The 26,030-nt window shown below is 41.9% G+C and overlaps 1 protein-coding gene across 1 annotated transcript in view; it reads left to right on the top strand.

Annotated features, from left to right (window-relative positions):
* ALG5 (ALG5 dolichyl-phosphate beta-glucosyltransferase) overlaps positions 1-26,030 on the top strand; it is a 47,439-nt gene that overhangs the window by 3,739 nt on the left and 17,670 nt on the right. Inside the window, exons 2-8 of the mRNA XM_084644818.1 lie at positions 4,788-4,959; positions 8,191-8,237; positions 9,035-9,103; positions 11,077-11,169; positions 14,293-14,406; positions 17,401-17,460; positions 22,148-22,299. Of these exons, the coding sequence (XP_084500944.1) occupies positions 4,788-4,959; positions 8,191-8,237; positions 9,035-9,103; positions 11,077-11,169; positions 14,293-14,406; positions 17,401-17,460; positions 22,148-22,299 (707 nt within the window). The remainder of the gene's footprint in view (positions 1-4,787; positions 4,960-8,190; positions 8,238-9,034; positions 9,104-11,076; positions 11,170-14,292; positions 14,407-17,400; positions 17,461-22,147; positions 22,300-26,030) is intronic.

Genomic DNA, 26,030 nt, shown 5'->3' with positions numbered 1-26,030 from the left:
AAAATACTACAGGTTTGCACTATGGCTAAGGCTAAGATTTTGTCACTGATATTTTTAGTAAAAGTCACGGACAGGTCACAGGCAATTAAAAAAAAAATCACAGAAGCCCATGACCTGTCTGTGACTTTTACTAAAAATATTCGTGACAAAATGGGGAGCTGCGTCCAGCTTCCGCGAAGAGCCCTGCTGAGGCGACTGATGGCTCCGGGCCTGGCAGCTGCATATCTTCCCCCCTCCTCCACCCCGGTCCAGCTGCCGGGGATCCAGCTTGGAGTTCCAGGGGTCACCACCACCCATGGGCGCTCAGAGCTGTGGGGTTAACTATGGCTAAATTAGAGTTGTCAGATCAACTTTATCTTTGGAAATTTCATGATGTTGAGTGCTTGAACTTGCAACCTCAACATAGTATTTGAATTAGCTGTGTGCATTCATCCATTCTCCCTCTCCTTCCCCCCCTTAATTTTTTAGTGGTTCATCTGGGGCAGAGGGTTGAACAAAAAGGAAATTAAATAAAATATGAAGGAAATAGATTTATACACTTTAAAATTCTGCTGGCATCACAAGCAGACCATGAGCTGAATCAGCTGGATGGAAGAATTTAATCAGAAAAATGTGAGTGAGAGTTGTTTAAGAACGCTTTACTAGATGCCCAAAAAGCCACAGTTGAGAAACATGGTTAAAAAACCAACCTGGGGAAGTGAAAGCATCTATAAAAAAATATGTATAACAAATGGAAGAAAATAGAAGTTGATAGTTCTTAACATAAATCAGAAGCTAGAAACCATAGAAAATTGATAAGAGAAGCAAAGGACACACAGAGAAATCTATGACCAACAGAGTTAAAGACAATAAGGAGGTTTTTAATTATATTGGGAACAAAAAGAATCCTGCCAATGACATTGGTCTATGGATGGATAGAAATGGTAGAATTATCAATCATCAGAAAAGGCAGAAGTGTTCAACAAAAAATTCTGTTCTGTATTTTGGAGAAAAAACAAAATGTTATATCATATGGTAACTCTCTTTCCATTCCCTGAGTATCTCTGGAGGATGTTAGACAGCAGCTACATAAGTTAGACATTTTTAAATCATCAGGTCTAGATAACGTGCATCCAAGAGTTTTAAAAGAGCTAGTTGAAGCGCTCGCTGGACTCTTAAACACTGATTTTCAATAAGTCTTGGAACACAGTGGAGTTTCCAGAAGACTGGAAGACCGCTAATATTGTGCCAATATTTTAAAAGGTAAACAGGATGACCTGGTAATTATAGGCCTGAATGTCTGACATTGGTTTCAGCACGTTAATGGAGTGGCTGATATGGAACTCAATCAATAAAGTATTAAAGGAGGGTGATGTAATTAATGCCAGCCAACATGAGTTCATGGAAAATAGATCCTGTCAAACTAACTTTAAATTTTTTTATAAAATTACGAGTTTGGCTGATAACGGTAATAGTATTGATGTAATATACTTAGACTTCTGTAAGATATTTGATTTGGTACCACACAATATTTTTTAATAAAAAATTAGAATGATCTAAAATTAACATGGCGCACATAAAGTTGATTAAAAGCTGGCTAGCTATTAGGTCTCAGAATGTAATTGTAAATGGGCAATCATCATCAAGCAGAGGTGTTTTTCTAAAGGGATCGGGCAGGCAGCAGTTTTTGGCCCTAAGATATTTAATAATTTTAGTAATGACCAGGAACAACACACACAGTCATCACTGATAACATTTGCAGATGACACAAAAATTGGAGGATTGATAAATAATGGAGAGGACAGGTCACTAAAACAGAGCAATCTGGATTACTTGGTAAACTGGGTGCAAGCAAACAATATGCATTTTAATATGGATAAATGTAAATGTGTACATCTATAAACAAAGAATGTAGGCCACACTTACAGCATAGGGGACCCTATCCTGGGAAGCAGGGACTCTGAAAAATATGTTTCAGAGTAACAGCCATGTTAGTCTGTATTCGCAAAAAGAAAAGGGGTACTTGTGGCACCTTAGAGACTAACCAATTTATTTGAGCATAAGCTTTTGTGAGCTACAGCTCACTTCATCGGATGCATACTGTGGAAAGTGTAGAAGATCTTTTTATACACATAAAGCATGAAAAAATACCTCCTCCCACCCCACTCATCACTCTCCTTAAAAGTTATCACTTTAGATAAGCTATTACCAGCAGGAGAGTGGGGTGGGAGGAGGTATTTTTTCATGCTTTATGTGTATAAAAAGATCTTCTACACTTTCCACAGTATGCATCCGATGAAGTGAGCTGTAGCTCATAAAAGCTTATGCTCAAATAAATTGGTTAGTCTCTAAGGTGCCACAAGTACTCCTTTTCTTTTTGAAAAATATGTGATCGTCATGGTGGATAATTGGCTGAACATGAGTTCCTTGTGCAACACTGTGGTCAAAGAGCTAATGTGATCCTTGAATGCAGAAACAGAAATCTTGGGTAGGAGCAGAGAGGTTATTTTACCTCTATATTTGGCACTGATGCAACCACTGGTGAAATACTGTGTCCATTTCTGGTGTCCACAATAGAAGAACAATATTGAAAAATGGGAGAGCATTCTGAAAAAAGAGCCACAAGAATGATTAAAGGATTAGGAAACATGCCTTAGGTACACTCAAGGCGCTCAATCAATTTAGCTTAACAAAGAGTAGGTTAAGGGGTGGCTTGATTATAATCTGTAAGTACCTATATGGGGAACAAATATTTAAAATGGGCTCTTTAGCAGAGAAAGGTATAACAAGATCCAGTGACTGAAAGTTGAAGCTAGCCTGGAAATAAGGTGTAAATTTTAAATAGAATAATTAATCACTGGAACAATTTACCAAGGGTTGTGATGGATTCTCCATCACTGATATTTTTTAAATCAAGAATGGATGGATTTTTTAAAAGATACACTCTAGGAGCTTCCCCTCTAATTTTGGGGAAGTTCCATGGCCTGTGTGTTATATAGGAAGTCATATCAGATGATCACAAAGGTCCCTTCTGGCCTTGGAATCTATGCATATTCTCTCAACTGACAAATGCCTGCCGAACATGTGAATAGTGTTTCTCTGTTTAAGGCCCTGATCTGACAAGCTAACCTCCAAGAGTGGATTTTTGAAAACTTAAGTCAATGGTGCTCCATTCAAAGTTTTGCATGCTTTCCTTAGTGTGTGGTATCAAACCCTAAAAGTTAAGTTGACAGAGCTAACAGTGCTTAGTGTGTGAAGAATTCACACTGCTGAGTGCTGTAGCTATGGCGACTTAAACCCCAGTGCAGAAGTAACTAGACTGTAGGAAGCATCTGCACTACAGTGACATAGCTACAGCACTTTCACTAGGTTGCCATAGAGTAGACATGGCCTAAGTACATATCTATAGATCAAAGGAAACTTTCTGTAGTGTATGCAGGTGTTAAGTGTCTTCAGCTCCCACTGAAGCCAGTGAGAAAGAGGTCACAATGCTCTGTAGGATCAGGTCCTATGCAATTTTCAAAACATCATTATTTTGTTAAATTAAAACCAGTTTCTTTCAAACAATGTACTGAAGACTGCCCTTGCTAACTTTCAGACTTGAACCATTTTTGCTGTGACCCGTTGTAAAAGGAAACGGTGTTATTTAGAATTTAAGCTATAAATGAAACTTAAATTTAAATCTAGATCACGTTCCCTGGAGCCATTACAGTATTTAGTTTGAGGATAAAAGCACACTTTTCCAATGTTAAGGAAATCTAAACCACAAATCATTTAAGTATTTTATTTTGTTCAAAGAACTTGGAAGCTCTGTTGGAGAAGCCAGCAGAACTTATTAGTGCCAGCAGTGTGTCTAGTGCTGCACAAGACACAGACGTCAACAGTCCCTGTCCCAAATTCATTACAAATAAGAAGGTGAAAATAAGACTTTAGACACACTGGAGACCCAGAAGTAGGATTTATAAGACATGCAAACTTATTATCTATATATTTAATTCATTTTTTTCCTCCTCTTTCCTTATTCAGTTATGGTCATACTTCTGTAAGCCCTAAGACCTCATTCTATAGTTACTGAAGTTTGTGGTTACTGAAGATTATGGTGGCCCATCTCTTCTTTACTAGTCTGTTCATAGAGGCAGTGATATGCGTGTGTGTGTGTGTGTGTGTGCCACTCTGTTTATGAGTATGTGGCATTTTTAATGGTAAAAGAAAGTTTTTACACTTAATTACATAGTTTAATGTTAGTTTTACATATGATAAGGTTTGCTTCTTGTATGGAATTGCTTAATATTATAGGTGTTGCTGCTAATGCTTGCTATGCTCTATGAATGTTAGTGAATAGTTATCAATAAATACAGTGGACATAGCTACAAGGTTTAGACCTGGCAGGCACCATGGTCTAGAGAATGTTAATTGAGGCAAGTTTATGGTGGTGTGGGCCAGTGCCTTATCGCAGAGCCACTCAAACCTTTTCCAGTTGAAAATTTCATTGGCAACTTGCCAGGAAACTTAGGCCTTGCCTTGTCTACATAAAATAGTACAGCTTAATGCCATATGAAGAGAAAAGGTCCTGATAGGTAAAGTTCCTTTTTGATCTGGGCAGTGGATAAAAGAGCACTCCTCAGTAGACCACTCCACCATGTTTGTAATAGGAATGGCTGTATCAGTGGGCTACATTTGATCCTCCCTTGTTCAGCCAATTAGAATAGTTTGTTTAAGTCTTAAACAGAATCCTGTTACGCAAACAATGAATATAGACTTTGCTACTGAAACATTGTCACAAATACTATTTGTTTTTTTTATCACAGATTACTATTGTTGCCCATATAACTGCCACCAAAATGCCAAATCTTCATCGACATGAAGAAGAGAAGTTCTTTATAAATGCTGAAGGGAAGAAGGAATCTATACCAAGCATACATGACCATCCTACAAAGGAGCTCTCTGTTGTCGTGCCTTCATACAATGAGGAAGACAGGTGTAAGAATACTTTCTTGTTTTCTTTTTAAAGAGTGAAACTTAGTTCTGCATTATCGGTGAATGTCAGCAACATAAAATTGCAGGCCAAATTCTGTAGCCGTTTTGCATACCCAGTTCCCAGGTCACAGTCAAGTAAATGGGAGTTCTGCACATAGAGCTACTATAGAATCTAGCCATGTGATTTTTTTTTTTTTTTTGCAACAGAAATAAAGCTACTTTCTGTAAGAACCCTGTGTCAGTAAAATCTTGTGAAATAAAGGTAGATGTTTCTGTAGGGATACTAGTTAATAATTCTTCTCCCCTGTGGGGGCACAGAATTTATATGGCCTGCATGTTTCTGTGCCCCACCCTGCACAGAAGAATGCAAAAAAAAACCTGCGGAGGGACATGTACCTCTTCCCCAGCGGCCCAAGCAGTGTGTCTGTTCCAGCGTGCCTGGAGAGCCTCAGAGACACAAATCACTGTGGGGGAAGAGGGCTGGGTGTGCGTGCCTGTGGGGGAGGTGTTGATCACTGTCAGGGGGTGGGTCAGGGCTGGGGCGTGCATGCCTGCCAACAAGCAAGAGAGACTCTGTCCCTCTTGCTTGCTACTGCAGCTCGCCGGGCATGGAGGGATAGGGCTTTTATTTATGTACAAGGAAGGCTCTGTCCCCTAGACAGAAATGTAACAGCCTGCCTGCTAGTTAATTGATCTCATTCTCTGAGGCAGAAATGTAGCAGCCTGCCTAACTAACATTGTTTGTTAATTAACTGTTCCCATTCTCAGTCAATTCCCCCAGGAGCATAAAACCTGTAATAGTTTTAAGGCGCCTACATTGCCAGAGTGATGTAAAGCCTTATAAATGACAGTAAGAGAATCAGCTAGGAAGATTTAATGTGCTTTCTCACTCTTTTCCTGTGCCAAAGTGACACAGTGGGGTTAGACTACAGCTCAGGATTTATTTTACTTACCAATTTAAAAAAAAAAAAAGACTTTAAGGGAAAATAAAACATTTACCAAGCAGTCAATAAAATTCAGGACAATCAGAAGCAAGCACTTCCCAAGGTACCCAGCCAGGTCCAGGACAATGATTAGCAAAACTGTATGACTTTCGTGTGTGAAAGTCTGAGCAATTTAAAATGACATTCTACTTTTTTTTTTTTTTTTTCTGTTTGGTGTTCTGTAATGTAATTTAAATGAAAATCCAGGATTATAACTGGAATGCAGGGTATTAGTTATCAAGTGTTTGTAACTTAACTTTCATGTGTTTAGGAAATGCTGAGTAGTTATTGTGAAATTTTTCTGTATTATAGTTTAAACAAATTACCAAAACAATCATATTGATCTTATTGCATTCTTTTGACAAATAAAATATGCAGAATTTTGCAGAATTTTTAATTTGTTGGCCTAGAATCCCTCCAGAAGTAAACTAGGTTGCTTAAAGATTATAAAAGCCACTTTTAGCTGGTCTTTAGTGGCTCTTAAAGTCACTGTGGAGGTTAGGAGTAAAAATGTATCTTTATGGTTTAATTGTTTTAGAATTTTGCACTCTGGAACCCATACCAGTGGCTTTAATCAGGCAGAAGGAAGAATGGTCTTGTTATTTAGGAGATATGGGTTCTATTCCTGGCTTTGCCATGCACTTCCTTTGTGATCTTGGGCAAGTCATTTAACCTTAAAATGGAAAGGTGCTTTTGATGTGAAGGAGCTGGATGCTGTCTACTTACTGTTGGCACTTCAGACCATATTGACTTTTCTGTCTCTCTCTCTCTCTCTCTCTCTCTCTCTGCAGAGAGAGCCACCTGGATGCCATGTATGTATGCCCTTGTCATTGAACAGATCAGCCACAAGAGCAGTAAGTGCTGTCTCAGGGTATGCCTAAACTGCAGTGAAAAACCAGGGGCTGGCCCATGCCAGGCGACTTGGGCTGGGGCTGCGGGGCTGTTTCATTGCAGTGTAGACTTCCTGGCTCGGTCTGGAGCCTGAGCTCTGGGACCCTTCCACCACTCAGGGTCCTAGAACCCAGGCTTCGGCCCAAGCCCAGAAGTTTGTGCTTCGATGAAACAGCCCGGCAGCCAGAGACCTGTGAGCCTGAGTTGGCTGGTATGAGCCAGTCCTCAGTGTCTAGTTGCAGTGTAGACATACCCTCAGTCTCCTATCCTGGCCTGAAACCGTACTAAGAGTGCTCTAGGGTACTAGCCGCAGACAGGTAGTGCTCGTGCTGTGTTTTGCTGTCTTCGGTTAGCTCGCTTAGAAAAAAGGTTGGACAGCCTGTGATGGTTTGCAAGGCCGCTAGTGTAGCGTGGTGGTTTCATTAGTATGGGTTGGATTGTTGCTTTTTTCAGGGTAGGTAATAGATTTCCCTCCTCAAAGGAAGTTTCACTACCCCCTGATACTGGGGGAGGGAGGAGAGTGTCCCAGATGTTCTGTACTCTTTCTCTGTCCGGGAAGGGCAGGGGTTGGAGTCGCAGATGGTCACCCTGTTTGCAGAAATCAACACTTTTTTTGCTGAGGCAATTTGCTCTACCTATCTACCCAGTTGCTGTTGGCTGGCTCCAGCTGATAATTAGTGCTCCGCCTAATGCCTCGGCTAATTTGTTTTTTTCCAGTCATATTTCTTTGCATAGATACCTTGTGCCTGTAATTTAATGTAACCATTTTATTAATAATTAAAAATGATCCCCAGTGTTAAGTACAAACCAGAATTTAAATCCTATAATACTAGTGGTTTTCATCTTTAGAAAGCAAGTCTTTATATTAACAGTAGCACCCAGAGGCTCCTGACAGGCCCCATAGTGGTAGGCTCCGTAAAAACTCATGAAGAAATGGTCTTTCCTCCCAAAAGACTTTACAGAACTGGAGCCTTATATTGTAAAGACTTAACATGAGTTTAACATTACACACTGTGAGTAGCCACAGTAACTCCGAAGTGCACAAGTCTTTGCAGAATCAGAACCTGTAAAAACAATTTACTGTCCAGGAAGAGGGAAACAGGCATACAGAATTACATAGCGCTAGAGACTGCATAGTGATTTTGGTGGTAGAGCTGGGAGTAAAATATAGTTAACTTAATTTTTAGTCCAGCTGGGATTAAATTTATAACTGTAATTTTGTTTTTTTGTTCCCCTATTTTCAAGTCAGTGGTATTTTTTTATCTCAAGACCTGACTACTTTGGGATGTGAAAATATTTTAAATATGCTTTTATTGATGCTTTGTTTAAACAAGCTTTTGTGATATTTTTTTCCTTCCAGTGCCTCTTATGATGGATGAAGCTTTAGACTATCTTGAAAAAAGACAGGTGTGAAACTTTCATTTTTGCATTTAAAATAATTTAAAATATAGTATCCTTGTAAGTATATGAAAACAAACTGCCTGTTTGGATTTTTGTGATCTGCCTAGAAGCAATATAAAATTATCCAATTAAAAGATAAGCTCTCTATCCTGGCAACATCTCTTCATGAGTTCTTTTCAGACTGTATGATGGAAGGCAATTTTTACTGAAATATAAAAATTAACTGTTGCACTTGGAAAAGACTTGTACCCACATGATACCTATCCGGGATAAACATATAGGGGAGTAAAAGTTAGCTGATGATATAATTTATCTATTCCCACAAGGTTTTTAAAATCCTGATTTTCTATCACTGTTATAGTTGGTCACCTGCTCATGAGGCAACAAGTTTCAGAAAATATGGCATAGTTTGAACTCTTTCTGATCTTTAACGTAAGGGCTACTCAGAGCCTCCAAGTTAATTTCATAGCAATATTGATTTTCAACATTTTATAGTAGCTTAAAAATAAATAAGGCTACCTAAAATAGTGCCGTTAGCATGTAATCTGGCAGCATTAGAATAACATATTGGTAGCAGACTGATACTGCTTTAAGGATGTTTATCATCATAGCAAATTTACAAAATGATATTGGTGCGTCTGTATAAATGTATATTATGGCATGAATGAAGAGGAAAACTCCAGGGGCAACAAAGCATTCCGGTGGCTGAAATTTTGCCCATTTGAGTAAGGGAGTGAGAGGTGTGTATGTGTGAAAGAGACAGAGATTGGACCAAATGCACAATTTCCATTTTTATTTTTAAGAAACGAGATCCTACGTTCACTTATGAAGTAATAGTTGTTGATGATGGCAGTAAAGATCAGACCACAAAGGTAAGAAGAGAATATTAAAGTTTCTCACCTGGCAGTCTAAGGGAGCAGATGTGTATCACACTGTTTTAGCTTTTACAAAATGTACCAAACCTTTACCTTTTGTTCTACACATCTGCTGCTCATTGTTTTTAATTATTTATTTCTCAGATTCCTTCTGCCATTCTTCTCCCTGCCATTCATAGGATGATATTCTTATAGCACAGTTATCTTTTGAACAGATATAGTAACTTCCTGAATTTCTTTCCCCAGTTCCCTCTGTTCATCCAGTGTGTCTCCTTTCACAGTCTCACCTCAAGAGCATTCTCCGGTGTGATTTCTGTTATCTGAAACAGCATCAGTGTGTGTCTGTTTCTTCAGATCTCCCCTTCTCTTTCCAGATCTCATCTGAGACCATAATTCTTTCCCATCTAAGCCTCTGAATCTCCCACAATTTTAAATGTCACTTTATTATTCTGTAAAGTATTTTGACATAGTTTGTATAGAATTTGTTATACAGCATAAAGTTGTGTATTCGTTTAGAAACATTAATACTGAAGTATTAAGGGTAGGATTTTCAAAAATGTTCTGCTTTCCTCTACTTCTGCTTCTGTTGAAGTTAATGGGAGTTTTACCGTTGACTTCAGTGGTAGCAGAGTCAGGCCAGCTCTAAGCAACTTCTGAAAATACCACACTAGATTTATGTTTAGGTTAGTCACTAGCATGCCTGCTTCTGTTTCAGTTTTTCCTTCAAGCTTGTCTGGTAAGGTTATGTGTCCTTTCGTGCATGTTTGTTCAGTAGCTTACTAACCTGTTTACTACTGCCAGTGTCAATGATGGATGAATCATATCTCTTATGCAGTACAGTAACTCCTTGCTTAAAGTCGTCCCGGTTAACATTGTTTCGTTGTTACATTGCTGATCAATTAGAGAACATGCTCGTTTAAAGTTGTGCAATGCTCCCTTATAACGTTGTTTGGCAGCCGCCTGCTTTGTCCGCTGCTTGCAGGAAGAGCAGCCCGTTGGAGCGAGCTGGTGGGGGCTTGGAACCAGGGTGGACAAGCGGCCCCCCAGCAGCTCCCCGTTCCCCTAAATTCCCTGTGCGACAGCCACCCAACAGGCTATCAATTGCTGGCAGTTCAGCTGTCCCTCCCCTCACTGCCCTGTGCTGCTCCTGCCCTCTGCCTTCGAGCTGCTCCCTGGAGCCTCCTGCTTGCTGTGGGGGAAGAAGAGGGGCTAATGTCAGGGTGTCTCCCTCCCCCCTACTCCTGCAGCCCGCTTACCCTATCTTCCATAGAGCAGGGGGGACACACGACTGGGCTCAAGATGGAGGGAGCTTCCTGGCAGCAGCTGCTATCTCAGCTTGCTGATTAACTTTAAAAGGCAATGTACTTGGAATGGGGTCAGCGTACTTAAAGAAGCAATGCTCATCTCTCTCTCTCTCTCTCACACACACACAGGGTGTGTCTCTCTGTCTGCCATGCTGTCTCCTCTCCCTCCATTCGTGCTGCCTTGTAGAGTGTTGCTAGAAGAAAAATATGATGAAAAGCACTATATAAGAGCAATTCATGTCTCAAAGCACTTGTAGTTTTAATTTAAAAGCAGACATAGCAGTGAAACAAATGGGAACCAGGTAATAGTAATGAAAGCATGTTTTTCATAGACTAGTTTTGTGCACTGGTATAAATACGTGTTGTATGGTTTTTTAGCTTTAACTTTGGCGGGTGGGGTGAAGGGGCTTAGGACAGCCATAGCTAATCTCTCTGACCACTACCTGGTTTTATTCGTCTTGCTTCTTCAGTTTTGTGGCTATTCATGTTCTTACTCTTTTTATTTTCCTAAACAGACTTCAATTCTGCACTGGACAATATATTTCCATTTTATGCAGATTGAAGTGGTAACAATGCTATTGAAGAAAAAGGGATGGAAGAATAAGATCTCTATCTTTCATTTGAGGTTCCAGTTTTGTTTTATTCTGACTTTCATATGTCTTACAGGTTGCAATGAAGTACTGCAAGAAATATGGAAGTGACAAAGTACGAGTCCTAACATTGGTAAAAAATCGGGGGAAAGGTGGAGCTGTCAAAATGGTAATGAACACTTTCAGTTCTTTCTCTGTTTTGAACTAATTCTAGTCTTGCCAAAATAAGCAGACCTTGTGTGGATTTAATTTAATTTAAAGACTTTAGATTAATAAAACTGTTTTGAAAAATATTGAATACTTCCATAAATCTTCAAGGCAAAAATGTACAAAATATAAACTCATTGCAAGGATTTGATAACACATTGAGTAATAACACTGAAGAATTTTTTTGTATGAGAATTTAAATTAAAGCCAAACTACATCCATTAGCTAATTTAGAAATAGCTCTTCAATGCAAAAAAAACAAAACAAAAAACGTGTTACAAGATGAAAAGCAAGCTCTGGTAATAAGATAAGTAAATACAAACATTCCTCTCCAGATAGCTTTGATATTTGAATTGAATGAGGAACTAAGGCCCAGGTCCTGCAAAGTTTTGCTTAAATGTGTGTAGACCCACTAAAGTTAGCTAGGCTTGATTTTGATGAGGCATAATGTGTGTAATTCGTATATTAACTTACAAATAGATATTTCACTTCACAAGAGAAAATATATTAGCGTGTGTGATTATGTAATTGTTTAGAGTGAGTGAATGATACTTCATTGCACTTTATTTTTTTGACTTAAAAGGACTGCGTCAGTCTTGGGTTGTGAACCATGAATTCTGATAATAGGTGACTATAAAGAGTAAAAATAAAACTTTTCTCTCATGTTGTCAGTACGCTTCATTTATTATTTCTGGAGTCTTTCTTCATGCATTTATTTTTTTCAAAGATTATGCTAAAGCTACATCTATAACTTGTCTGTCTGTCTTAAGGTTTTTATATGGTGAACGTAAGAATGGCCATAGTGGGTCAGACCAATGGTCCATCTAGCCCAGTATCCTGTCTTCCAACAGTGGCCAATGCCAGGTGCTTCAGAGGAATGAACAGAACAGCAATCATCGAGAGATCCATCCCCTGTCATTTACTCCCAGCTTCTGGCAGTTAGAGGCTAGGGACACAAAGAGCATGGGGTTGCATCCCTGACCATTCTGGCTAATAGCCATTGATGGACTTATCCTCTGTCAACTTATCTAGTTTTGTTTTGTTTTAACCCTGGTATAGTTTTAGCCTTCACAACATTCTCTGGCAACGAATTCTACAGGTTGACTGTGTGTTGTGTGCAGAAGTACTTCCTTTTGTTTGTTTTATACTTGCTGCCTATTAATTTCATTGGGTTAACCCTAGTTCTTGTGTTACGTGAAGGAGTAAATAACATTTCCTTATTCACTATCTCCACACCAGTGGTTTTCAACCAGGGGTATGCAGAGGTCTTCCGGGGGTATGTCAACTCATCTAGATCTGTTTCTCGGGTTGGCGGGGGGGGGTCACAAGTAGAGGGCAGGCATTATGGAGGGGCAAGCAGGGCAATTGCCTGGGGTCCCACACCACAGGGTGCCCCACAAAGCCAAGTTATATGCTTCAGCCCTGGGTAAGTGGTGGGCGGGGCTCCTGAAAGGGTTACAGAAGTCTGGAAAGGTTGAGCATCACTGCTCCATACCAGTCAAGATTTTATAGACCTCTGTCATATCCCCTCTTACTCATCTATTTTCCAAGCTGAAAAGTCAGTCTCTTTCATCTCTCCTCATATAGAAGCTGTTTCCATACCCCTAATCATTTTTGTTGCCTTTCTCTGTACCTTTTTCCAATTCTAATATATCTTTTTTGAGATGTGGTGACCAGATCTGCATGCAATATTCAAGATGTGGGCATACCATGGATTTATATAGAGGCATTATGATATATAAATCCATGGTGCCTATGATTATAGTATTTAGGCAGTATATGGACTGAAAAAACACAAATGGTTTTTTTTTTTTTTCCCTTCTCAATTCTTCCAGGTGAAGGAGCATGACTTTGTGTGGGATATTTTAATGCTGAAGTGCATGGAATGTTCTCATTCACTAGTGCCTCTGCCCACTTGCTTGAGAGAAAGAGAGTTTATTCTTTGTGTAGCACATATGTGAGGTGTGTTTGTACTGCTGTATGTAGCAGGCAGGAAGAGCGTGAACGCTGCATGACCACCAGAGAATATACTCTCATCAACATTGTACTTTCCATCAGCATTGAGGAAGAAAGATGATTATGCTTTACACTTTGCATAGATGAAAGAACTGCAGCCGTGCTTTTAATTGGTTTTAGTATGTAGCTGTTGGTTTGAAACTCTTAGAAATTAATTAAAAGGTCAGTAAATCCAGGAAATCTCTGCTCTTATATTTTAAAAAAAAAGAACTTAAACCCTCTGTTTAATTTTACTTGAAATGGAAGATTCCATTTTTCTTTCTGAGTTCGAGTGAATAACCTCTTGGGTAGGACAGTGAGGGGATATTCTGGATGTATCTTCAAGAGCCTGCAACACACTTTGCACAGAGTTAAGCATGTATGGTGGCAACAAGCACAAATGCCCTTGTGCATCTGCACGTGTGTCATGTAGCACCTAGAATATGATGTAGCCAAGCTCCAGGTCTGCTGCAGTTGTTGCCCCAAGCTAACTGCAGTTATGTTGTTCTTTATCTTTCTCAGATACATTTTAGAGATTTAGCTCTTGAAGATGTATTAAGAGGTAGCATCCCACACCCTATCCCAATGCTGCAAGCCTTGTCCAAGGAACATGGATCAAGTGACAAGGAAAAACTGTACAGTGATTAGGCAGCTGATGTGCTTTGACAGCTATGTATCATGCTGGCCAGTATTGCCTCCTTGTTTCCTTCTGCTCCCCTCATCTGTTTGTTGTATCCACTTGTCTCTTGTCTTACATACCTTGATTGTAAGCTCTGAGAGTCAGGAACCGTCATTTTGTTACTTGTACAGTATATAACACAATGGGGCCCTGATCAGTGATTGAGGCACCTGGGCATTGCTGTAATACAAATTAATAACCTTGAACACTTGTTTTTTATCAACAAAATGTCAACATAGGAAATTGCAGATTCACCTGTTTGTTTAGTTTAATTCCTTTCTAGATTTCTATTCAGGTTAACGTTTTAGGGATTTGCTTTCTTAATTTAGACTCCTGGGGCCTGGAAGCTAGTTTATCATGATGAAAATTATTTGTATTTGTGCAAGTTTTAATTTGGTGTCTCCTCTGCAGGGTGTCTTTAGCTCTCGAGGGGAAAAAATCCTTATGGCTGATGCAGATGGAGCCACGAAGTTTGCAGATATTGAAAAAGTTGAAGAGGGTCTTAGAAATCTCCAGCCATGGCCAGTAAGTATGAGCTTCTGTCATTTTAGCTGATCAGTTTGTCTATGGACTCATAGTTATATTTCTCTTTATTAACAAGTTTCTTGCATACATATTGAGAGTATGAATTCTAGGTCCCAATCTTATAAATCTTTAAGATATGCTTACCTTTAACTTGACATAAGTGGGGCTACTTATAGTGCATCAAGTTAAGCATGTGCATATTTTTTTGCAGGATCAGGTGCCTTAATTTGCACATTTTGACACTTGTGCTATCTCTTGCATTGAGTCTTTAAACAGGGGTCAGCAACCTCTGGTACGCGTGCCAATTTTTAATGCCACACTGCTGCCTGCCGAGTCCCAGCCGCCAGCCCCGCTCAGCCTGCTGCTGAACCCAGGCCGGCAGCAGGCTGAGCGGGTCTGCGGGCCAGGACTCCAGCAGGCAGCAGCGTGCCATTAAAAATCCTGCCCGCCCCGGCCCACTCTTCTCCCACCCCACCCCCTGCGTGGGGGCAGGGTGAAGAAGCTTGGTCCTGCCGGCTGCTGCTACAGGGCAGGCAAGACCCCCCCTCTCTTCTGCCAGCATGCTGGGTTCCTGCCCCTCCTCCTCTCCCTCCCTGCCGCCAGTCAGCTGATGGCCCTTGTGAGGGAGGGGGAGAAGCAGAGCTGCAGCATGCTCACTGCTCCGGGGAGGAGGAGGAGAAGAGGTGGGGATGGGGTCTTGGGGAAGGGGGGTGGAATCAGGGCATATCCCCTCCAGCCCCCTGCTGTGAGCCGCTCTGGGCAGGGGGCTGGGAGCACCTCCACGACCCCAGACCTCTGCCCTGACCCCTGCACTCCTCACACACCCCAGCCTCCTGCCCTGACCCCTGCAGCCCCCCACACAACCCCAGCCCTGACTCCAGTGCCCCTCCCACCCCATGCCCTGACTCCTGCACCCTTCTCACACATCCACAGCCCCATGCCCTTACTCTTGCACCCCCCACATTCCCACCCTCATCCTGAGCACCAAACAGGAGCTCCTGCGCACGCACACACATTCCCACCTGCACCACTCGCACCAAATGGGAGCTGCCCTGGTAAGCACTCCACACCCAAACCTCCTGTCCCAACCCTGAGCCCCCTGCCTCATTCTAGCTCCTGGCCAGACCCTGCACCCCAACCCCCAGCCTGATCCTTCATCCCCAGCCCTGTGCTCAGTGCACTCCCACCCTCAGCTCAGTGCAGAGAGAGAGGAATAGAATGGGCAAGAACCAGAGAGATGGTAGATACTCACTCCATGTGGGCAGGACCAGGATCCCAGACTGGCAGCTGGCTGAGCGGGGCCGGCAGCCAGGATCCTGGCTGGCAGGAGCTGGCGGATGGAACCCCTAAGTGGCAGCGGGCTGAGCTGCTCAGCCCAATGCCGGTCTGGGGTCTCGGCCACCAGTCCCACTCAGCCCACTGCTGGTCTGGGGTTCTGGCTGCCGGCCGCTTGCCAGCCGGGGTCCCGGCCGCAGGCCCCGCTCAGTCTGCTGCTGGCCTAGGTGAACGGAACCCCAGGCTGGCAGCAGGCTGAGCGGGCTGGTGGCATAATGTCAGCATTTTAATTTAATTTTAAATGAAGCTTCTTAAACATTTTGAAAACCTTGTTTACTTTACATACGACAATAGTTTAGTTATATAATATAATAGACTTATAGAGAGACCTTCTAAAAAATGTTAAAATGTATTAATGGCACGCGAAACCTTAAATTAAAGTGAATAAATGAAGACTTGGCACTCCACTTCTGAAAGGTTGCTGACCCCTGGTTTAAACTTTTGTGGGATCTATGTGTTTTGCGTTGCTAGCCCTTTTTTCTTTCCAGTATCACAGCTCACTGTGCTGCCTACTTATTTAAAAATTTGCTTTCTCTACCCTTATTAATTTGATATGTTGTTTAACCTAATTTCCTCATACGTTATTTTGAGAATGACTATTTTATTCTAATTGGTCTGTTTCCTGTTAGCGGATGGCTAACTTTTAATTTGCAAGTATCAGTTCATTCAGATTGTGTCCTCTATGAAGACCAAATAATGGTTTTTATCTGGAAAAAAAAACTATTTTGGAGGTCATGTCAGATCACAATGTATTCCTGAATAGGGTAACAGTGGCACTTAGATCTGCTTGACTTTAAGAAACCTATTTTCAGTTAACATGGTGCTTAAAGACAAGTTGATGTGGAACCTGTAACTAAAATGGAGGGAGCAATATGTAACTTCTATACTTAGCTTTCCCCCCCCCCCCCCCCCCCATTTCTACCCCGTTGGTATTCTTACGAAGCAGTCACTGAATTATGTTTAAAATAACCATTTGGTCAGAGATAAAGTTCCGACCCCACTAGATGGCGCTAATTGATTAACATACCTTTTAAATCTGTGTGCTATTGAAAAGGCAGCAGGCCTTAGTTCTTCAGAATTTTCCTAAAGTCCAGAAATGATTCTTTCATGTCAAAAGTAGTAATGTGAGTGTAATTTTAATGCAGTCCATAGGAAGTGCCTCTTACAGTTTAATGGGGGGAGAGAGATGACATTCCTAAACAAGTAAAATATTACAATATCAGCAAAATCAAGTCTTCTGTTCCCTATTGCAAATCTTAGGCTAAACATGCCCATACATATTAAGTGTACCTAGATACTTTGTTATCTGCACTGTGAAATAAATTCTCTGTCTGAAAAGCTCAGAGACATTCTTACTCCCGAATGAGACCTGAATAAAATGCAGCAATCTGAACCTGTCATATACAAAATGTAATAAGCTTTCTACAATCCATAAAATGTAGAAAGGCTTTATTATATCTACACATTCAAACAATAAGATTTGTATAACTTGCCAAAAGCAGAAATTTCTATTTCTTTGACAAATTCAGTGGACAAGATTAGGCCATCATAATGCTTTAAGGTTTCACATAAAAACATGAATAGAAGAAGCCAGTGAATCAGAAAACACTAGTGGTGTTGTAGTTAGCTTCCAATTCTTGTGTGTGTGTTCCTCTGCAGGACCAGATGGCTATTGCCTGTGGTTCTCGAGCCCATTTGGAGCAGGACTCAATAACACAGGTAAGTGTCTCTTTCCTTGTATAAACTAGTCTCTTTGAACTGCTGTTTTTTTCATTAACATTCCAGTTTTTAAATTAAATCAAGACACACAAAATGAATGGAGGCTGATAGTGGGGAAGGCTGTTGCCATAAGCCTAGCAATAGTCCAACATTACTAAAAGCTCTCTGTTCCCAGAGTTCAGACACCACCAGCAGGAAGCGTGAGCTAGATTTCAGATAACAAGGATTTAAATCAGTTGCTCCAGCAGAGGATGGGACTTTTGGTCCCAAACGCAACCGACAGCATGTGTGCGCAAGTTTGTCCAACATGAAACCAAAAAGGGCATCTACTGTAATCATTGTGTAGAGAGCTTTAGGCAGATGCTTTGGAAGCTCTGGGGTTCTACAGTGGCTTTGCAGCTCATGGGCTGGAACAGTCTCTTCACACACATGCACAGGCTCTTCTAGTACTGGGATGGCAGGGAGAAGCAACTGACAGCTTGACTTTACTTTCAGTCCAACAATTTGTCACTCTTCAACTCTTAAAACCTGAGAGTGGTAAAAGTTTTGTTGTAATGTTTTGTTGTTCGTACTAATAAAATGTTTGAAAGGGTATCACAGTTCTCTTGCAATCAACATTATGAAAATTCATTTCATGTTAATGATTGAAGGGGAAGATCTCACCGCCACCCAGACTTGCCCCAGCAAGTGTAGATTTGGAATTCAGAACTTCCAGCAAACTCAGCTAATTTCGAAAACTTGCATTTCTTTTCCCTCCTTTAATTGAGAATCACTTGCAATGCACGTTCCTTCCTAAAGCTCCTTGCGATAGTTATGCCCTGGAAGACTCTCAGATTAAAATTGGAGAGGCCAAGACTGCCTCATGGGTCTCAAGCTTGCACGTTTCCAAAATTGCTACAAATGACAACAAGTGAATGTTGCTTCTTCTGGTGGAGTATGCATACTGAGGAAATGAGCATTGTGTTTAGTCTTGAATGAGTTCCAGGCAAAGAGCCTCTGAAAAGATCCTTGAGAGAAGACTACTAGGTTTGTTTTGTGGAAATATCGGTAACCCGTATGAAAGCAGAATTTCAGTATGAACAGGAAAATGGCAGGAAAATAAAGTATTGTATACACACTGGACAGAACAACTTAGTATGTGATTGTTATGCAACAAACTTGCATCAGCACACAATCTCATCTTACATCTGTTTTACTGATGTTTTGGCAGACAGTTGACATAGCACAGACATTGCACTTATATTGCAACAAACACATTGCTGGACTAATTTCTGTAACATCATTAGATGAACTCCTAGTGCTGGATTTTCTCTAGAACAAGTTATGTTTACACTAGCACAGGGGTCTCAAACACGCGGCCCGCGGGGTTATTTTCTGCGGCCCGCCAGCTCCCCGCCCTGCCCCCAGCGTTTACTTAGAGCAGTTCTGGCCCTGTGCGCACTAGGGGCAGGGCAGGCTCCCTGCCTGCCCACCCTGCCCTCGCGCTGCTCCGGGAAGTGGCTGGAACCTGGGGTGGGGGGCAGGGGCACAAGGATCTGTGTGTTGCCCTGGCTGCTCCTCCAGGTACCTCCCCCGAAGCTCCCATTAGCCGGGAACGGGAAACCACAGCCAATGGGAGCTTCAGGGGAGGTACCTAGAGGAGCAGCCACGCCCCTCCCTCAGCGTCCCCCGCCCCCAAGGTTCCAGCCACTTCCTGGAGTGGCGCGGGGGTAGGGCAGGCAGGGAGCCTCATATTCAGTGTGCAATGGGCCGGACCTGCCCCCCAAACCCTTCCTGCAGCTGAACCCCCTGCCCTGAGCCCCCTGCTGCACCCTGACCCCCTGCCCTGAGCCCCCTGCTGCACCCCGCACCCCTCTTGCACCCCGAATGGGGGCAGGGAAGGGGTGGGAAGAGGCGGGGCAGGGGCGGGGCCTCATAGAAGGGGTAGAGTGGGGACGGGGATGGGGCAGCGGGTGGAGGGGGTTGTCAGTGGTGCAGCCCTCTGGCCAATGTACTAGTCCCCATGTGGCCCTCGTGGTTATTTGAGTTTGAGACCCCTACCCTAGCGTGTGATAGTTAAAATCATTCTAAAATGTATACAAAATACTGAAATAGCTGCAAAAGTCCAGGAGGAGATAGCAGGGAGTTCAAATCCTGGTATGTATTCTACTTTTCCCCAGTGCTTAATTTGTAATGAAAGAGCTGCCAGGGCTCAAGCAATTTTTTTACATTCATAACTCGTGCACCAAGCCCAAAGGTGTCAGGGCTTTGAACTGCCAAACCTAGAGGTGCTGGGGACTCCGCCCTGGCACAAATTAAGCACTGCTTTTCCCTCTGGATTATCTAATAGTGTTAGGGATCTATTCTCCTATCAATGCACGGGTAAAGTTCCTGTAAGCGTTAGGGAGTAGAAAGTTTGTATCATAGTTAAGAAGAAACCCCAAAGCTCTCTCAGTAATGGGACTAAATCCTGGACCCTGTGTTCACAACATGAATGGGTACAGAAGACAGTTACTGTCTAGATATGCTGGCTGTGCACCAGACCAACTAATCCTGGGGATGGTTGTGCCTGATGCATCTAAAGCAGTGGTTCCCAAACTGTGGAGCATGGGGGCGGGGTAGGGGGTAGGGGGAGGGAGAGAATACCACCCAGACCCACTCCACCCCCAGCTCTGCCCTGCCCTGCCCTGCCCTGCCCGGCCCCCAGCTGTGGCCCTAGTTCCCGGGTGCGTTGCCGCACCTGGCCATGGCCCTAGCCGCTGGCTTCTGCCACAGCTCCACTCCCAGCCTGGCCCTAGCCCTGCCCCCAGCCTCAGTCCCTGGCCACAGCTCCGCTCCCGGCCCCAGACCTGCCTGCAGCTGCGGCCCCGCATCGACCCCCCTCCCCCCTTATTCGTATCTGCACCCCAGAGCCACAGCCCCACTCCCAGCCCCGGCTCTCGGGAGGTTGGGGATGCAGACAGAGCAAGGGGAGAGGGGTGATGTGAAAAATTGAAGGACCGCTGATATAGAGAGTGGAGGGGCTCTCTGATTCTGTGGTCATGTGATAAGCTGCTGAGGGATCATATACAAATGAACTCCCTTCAAGTGCATCCAGCTCCCTCTTTCCCTCACAAGATTTCTGCCAGGAGATAGGGGAGAAGAACTGGAATGGGCCTTTCTAAGGGAAAATTTGCAGGTGGGTGTACCTTTCCTTCCCCTACATCTCTGTTAGTGTGGTGAGGAAATCTTCAGCTGATCAGGCTCTCCTCCTCCCCTCATCTTTCAGCTCTTTGAATCATGCAGCCCATTCGCTCTCCCTCGGTGTCACTTAGCTAGCAATGATGCTGCCTTTTCCGCAGTAGCATTGGGAAGACACTGCTGCCAAGTGTCCCTGCTTCCATATATGGCAGTCAGAGATAGAATCACAGGAGGAATGGGATGAGCAGCCTCTGGGGAATCCTCTCTGGATTCAGAGACAACAAGAGCTGTGGAACCAGGCTTCACCATGCAGCTGGGAGGGTCTGTGGTTAGGACCACGATTTGGTCTTTGTGGTTAAGAATTGCTAATAAACAAAAGTTCCGCTAAAGCAAAACGGGAGAAAAATCTACTGGAAACAGAGTATTTGCATAAACTAAATTACAAGATCAGTCAATACTGACAATTGTTGGCTTCTTCTATATTAGATGTTTGTTATATATCATTCATGACTGGCTACATAGGAGAACTGTTGCTCAGTCCACCATATATGCAGTGTACATAGGCATACATCTTCCTATAACTTGCATTGCTTTATATATCCTTAAAGCAGTACTAGCTTATGCTGAACTGATCTTGAATGAAAGAAATCCAGCAGTGAGCAAATAAAAGGATACTGTTTAGGTGGGGGGAGGGATTATTGTTCTTTTAAGGCCTGACATAAAGCTACTTTTAATTTGCATATTAAAATAGTGGTTGGGATCTTTTTTACACCTTAAGTAAACTTGTTTACATTTTTAAAATCTAGGCTTACAAACACTTTTAAATTGGTTTTGGATGTTCAAAACAAAAATCATAATGTGAGTACAACATTATGTCCTAGTATGTCTATGTAGTTCTACTTATATGATCTATACCAAGTTCTGTATGTGTATTTGTTTAAATTTGAGTCATGGAAACAAAACTTTAAAATACATAGTTGCAATAAGAATCCCATTCTGTACTGTAACATACACCATTATTGTAAAGTTACATTTGGAGCCTAAAATGATTCAGATGTAGACCTGGCTGAAATACTTTTGCCTAAATGAAATTTCAGCAAAATATGATGTCTCTGCAAAATGTTTCAGCTTTTATGAAACATCCGTTTCCACAAAACTTTTGTTTTGGGGTGGCGGAGGAGGGAGACCCTACAGATGGGTGTTTAGGGTATTGGCCTGGGATTTGGGACACCCAGATTCAAGTCCTTGCTCTGCCTGATTTGGCGTGATCTGGGATGAAAAACTGTTCTGAATCAGGCAGAGCATGGACTTAGAGCTGGGTCTCCCACATCCCAGGGGAGATCCTAGGTGTGACTGTCTGACACACCTCTCCTCCACCACAATTTTGTTTTTGTTCCTAGGTGGAACAAACACTCATTTCTAACCTCAAAATTGTCATGAAGTGGAATTTTCATCCTCTGTTCAGATCAGTTCAGATGTTTCTTTTGTCATATAAAAAAAATTCTAATTTCTTGGCTTTTGTTCACAGCGCTCTTACTTCCGAACTCTTCTCATGTATGGATTCCACTTCCTAGTATGGTTCCTCTGTGTCAAGGAAATTAGGGACACACAATGTGGGTTTAAACTGTTAACCAGAGAAGCGGCCTCCCGGACTTTCTCAGCTCTTCATATAGAACGCTGGTAAGTTCTTTCGTTTAGCTTCAATTAATTTTTCTATTTTTAATTTTTATAGCAGTTGGTTGAGGTTGTGAAAATGTAATTCCCACATGGAAACTGCAATAAACAATTTGTGCATGTATAAAAACAGCTGTTCAATCCATTTTAATCAGTTTTAGTACTTGTTTTTTGTATTGCACTTCACATTTCTTATTGTTTTAAACTATTACATGTTTGCAAAGCAATGAATTTTATATTAAGAACTACATTATAGGATATAGTTGGATATTTGGATGTATTTCTGTTAACTCCATTACCCTTCAAAGAAATGTAGGACTGGAAGGGATCTCAAGAAATTGTCAAGTCCAGCCCACGTGCTGAGGTAGGACCAAGTAAATCTGGACCCTCCCTGGCAGGTGTTCCTCTAACCAGTTCTTAAAAACCTCCAATGATTGGGGATTCCACAGCCTTCCTTGGAAGCCTATTCCAGAGCTTAATTACCCCTATAGCTAGAAAAAAAAATCCAAATATCTAACCTTACTCTCCCTTGCTTGAAATTAAGCCCATTACTTCTTGTCCTACCTTCAGGGGACATGGAGAACAGCTGACCACAGTCCTCTTTATAACAGCCCCTCAACATATTTGAGGACTGTTATCAGGTCCCACCTGAGTCTCCTTTTCTCAAAACTAAACATGCCCAGTTTTTTCTCATAGATCAGGTTTTCTAAACCTTTTATCAGTTTTGTTGTTCTCTGAACTCTCACCAATTTGTCCACATCTTTCCTAAAGTGTGGCACCCAGAATTGGACACGCTACTCCAGCTGAGGCTTCACCAGCACAGAGTAGAGTGGGACAATTTCCTCCCCTGTCTTACATATGTTACTCCTATTAATACTCTCCAGAATGATATTAGCCTTTTTCCCAGCTGCATCACATTGACTCATACTCAATCTGTGATCCACAATAACCCCCATATCCTTTTCAGTGGTACTATGCCCTACTCGTGTTTCCCATTTTGTGATTATGAGTTTAATTTTTCCTTCCTAAATCTAGTACTTTGCACTCATTTTTATTGAATTTTATCCTGTGGATTTCAAACCAATTCTCCTATTTGTCACGGTCATTTTGACTTCTAATCCTATACTTTGTAAGTACTTACAACCCCTCCCAGCATGGTGTCATCTGCATATTTTAAAAGCACACTCTCCATTCCATTAGCAAAGTCATTAATAAAAGTATTGAATAATATTTGACCCAGGACTGACCACTGTGGGTCCCCAGTAGAGACCCCTTTCCAGTCTAAAAGCAAACCATTGATAACTACTCTGAGCACAGTCTTTCACCCAATTGTGCGCCCACCTTATATTTTCATTTAGACCACATTTCCCTGGTTTGCTTATGAGAATGTCACAGAGGACTGTGTCAAACCCCTTACTAAAATCAAGATACATCATATTCACCCCCCCTCCCCCTACTAGGGCAGTAACCCTGACAAAGAAGGAAATTAGATTGTTTTGGCATGATTTGTTGTTGACAGATCCATGCAGTCAATTCCTTATAACTTTATTATCCTGTGGCGCTTACAAATTGTTCGTCTTGTGTCCAAAATGCATGTAGAAAACACAGTTTTATTTAATTTAGCATCTTTCACGTAAACCGTACCCCAAAATCGGTTGAATAATGCAGTGATGCAGAATTTCTCTTCCTCAATACTTGAGGCATACAGTATGCAAGAGGGGAGAGATGTGTTAGCTAAATTTTAATATTTATACGGAGTGTCTGCGATAAAGATACAAGAAGGCTCTTGGGCTACACTGATGAGACTCTCGATGGATGGTGATGTCTGGAACCCTGCAGTCTATCCTTACTCTGGCATGTGATATGATGAGAGATATCTGATAGTTAGAAACTTCATCAGCCTGTGTTGCTCTCTAGTACAATTTTACAACTCCTTACTCATCAACCAACCCTCCCTCAAATCATTACCTAATGAGTACCTGAAAAGTACACCACCAAGTGTCATTAGAAGAAGCCTAATATGTAAAGGAAGTTTCTGATGTACTCTGTCCATGCTGTTCTGTTTCATAAAAGTGGGCAGTAAAATGGCTCTCATTAGTCTGAAGAAGGGCAGTAAAAACCATTAATACAATTTGAATTGTTTTAGAGCTGTCTTTCGTTGTAACTTAGCATTGGAGAGGGTGATGGAATGTCCATTATTAGAGTAGCTTTGTGAGGACAGCTATGATGGGTATGTCTACACTCTGATAAAACACCCACGACTGGCATGTGTTAGCAGGCTGAGGCTCGAAAATTGCAGTGTAGACATTCGGGCTCAGGCTGGAGCCCAGGCCCTGAGGTCATGTGATGCGGGAGGGTCCCAGAGCCAAGGCTCCTGCCCAAGTCCGAACATCTACGCTGCAATTTTATAGCCTCGCAGCCCAAGCCCTGCAAGCCTGAGTCAGCTGACATGGGCCAGCTGCAAGTATTTTATTGCAGTGTAGACATGCTCATGAGACTGAAATGCTGTTTCCGCAGTAAGTGTCATAGTTTCTGCAGACTTTTTGCACCACCTCTCTTGCTAAATGGACACGGTCATGGTTGACAGGCCCAGGTTTCAGTATAATCTAGTCTTTTCAAACTGTCTTCATCTAGGAAAACCTCTCGTAGAAAGAAATTTTTTGTGTCTCATTAACCTGCCTGCTCACAAGAATAGAGTACAACATCCATGCGCGTGCTGAGAACTTTTGTCTAATAGAGCTAATCAAAAGCCTGTAAGTTTAGTTTTAGGTTGATCTTCAGCAGTTGTTGCCAAGCCATGTTGCTTCTAGGATGGAGATACAAAAATGGCTGGGGTAGGTGGGGTGCTTCAGAGATCGGGGACGTGAAAAATCTGACATTGAGTTAGAGGGGAAATACACACTGCAAGAACTTCGAAAGCAAGCTATGAGGTCTCCTCATTTCTTAAAGATGAGGATATGAAAGTGCAGAACTTAAGGACCCAGTTTGCAGAGGTACAGAGCTCCCACAACTGCTATTAAATTGGAATTGTGGTGCTCAGTACCTCTGAAAATCAGTTTCTAAGCGAGTGATTTGTCCAAGGTCACAAAGGAATACTGTAGCAGAGCCAAGAATAGAACCCATAATCTTAGAGCATAAGACTACTCATCTGTTCCTAAGGAAAAAAAGTAATTAAATTTTATAGACGTATTTCTATTAATTTGCTTGCATTAATGTTAAGGAAATTTCCATGATAAGCACAGCCCTAAAGTGTACTCCTTCAAAATATATTATTTTCTGACAGTCTCTTTAACTACAAGGAGTATCTATTACTTCAGGAGGCTGACACAACAGCTGTGCTGCAAGCAGGAGGAAACCAATGAGTATAGTTGCTCTCTGGCTTTTTCAAAGAAAATAAAGGGGTCCTTAAAGGGAAAATGATCAATCTTCTTTGTTTGAAATTCATCAGTTTCAAGTAACTCCAGTTGCTGATACCCTCTAAATAGTATGTAGTAAATAATATAAATTCCTTTTAAAAACATATGAGGATTTTGCAGCTCCTCTGACTGTTTAAGTGACTCTTCAGCAAGAGAGAAATGAGAGTGAGAAAGTGAAAATGACTATATACTCCATACAGTCAAATATGCAGAATAAACTCGGGGGGGACTAGAGAAATATGACTTCACTTAAATAGGAATTTTGGGTGATGTGTGTAACTGTAATAGATACCAAATTTTCAGGAACAGGTGACCTTTTCA

This window comes from Lepidochelys olivacea (assembly GCF_965140295.1).
Source record: "Lepidochelys olivacea isolate rLepOli2 genome assembly, chromosome: 1".
In the NCBI taxonomy this organism is placed as follows: Eukaryota; Metazoa; Chordata; order Testudines; family Cheloniidae; genus Lepidochelys; species Lepidochelys olivacea.
The sequence above is the reverse complement of the archived record's forward strand: the minus strand, read 5'-3'. Positions and strand labels throughout refer to the sequence as shown.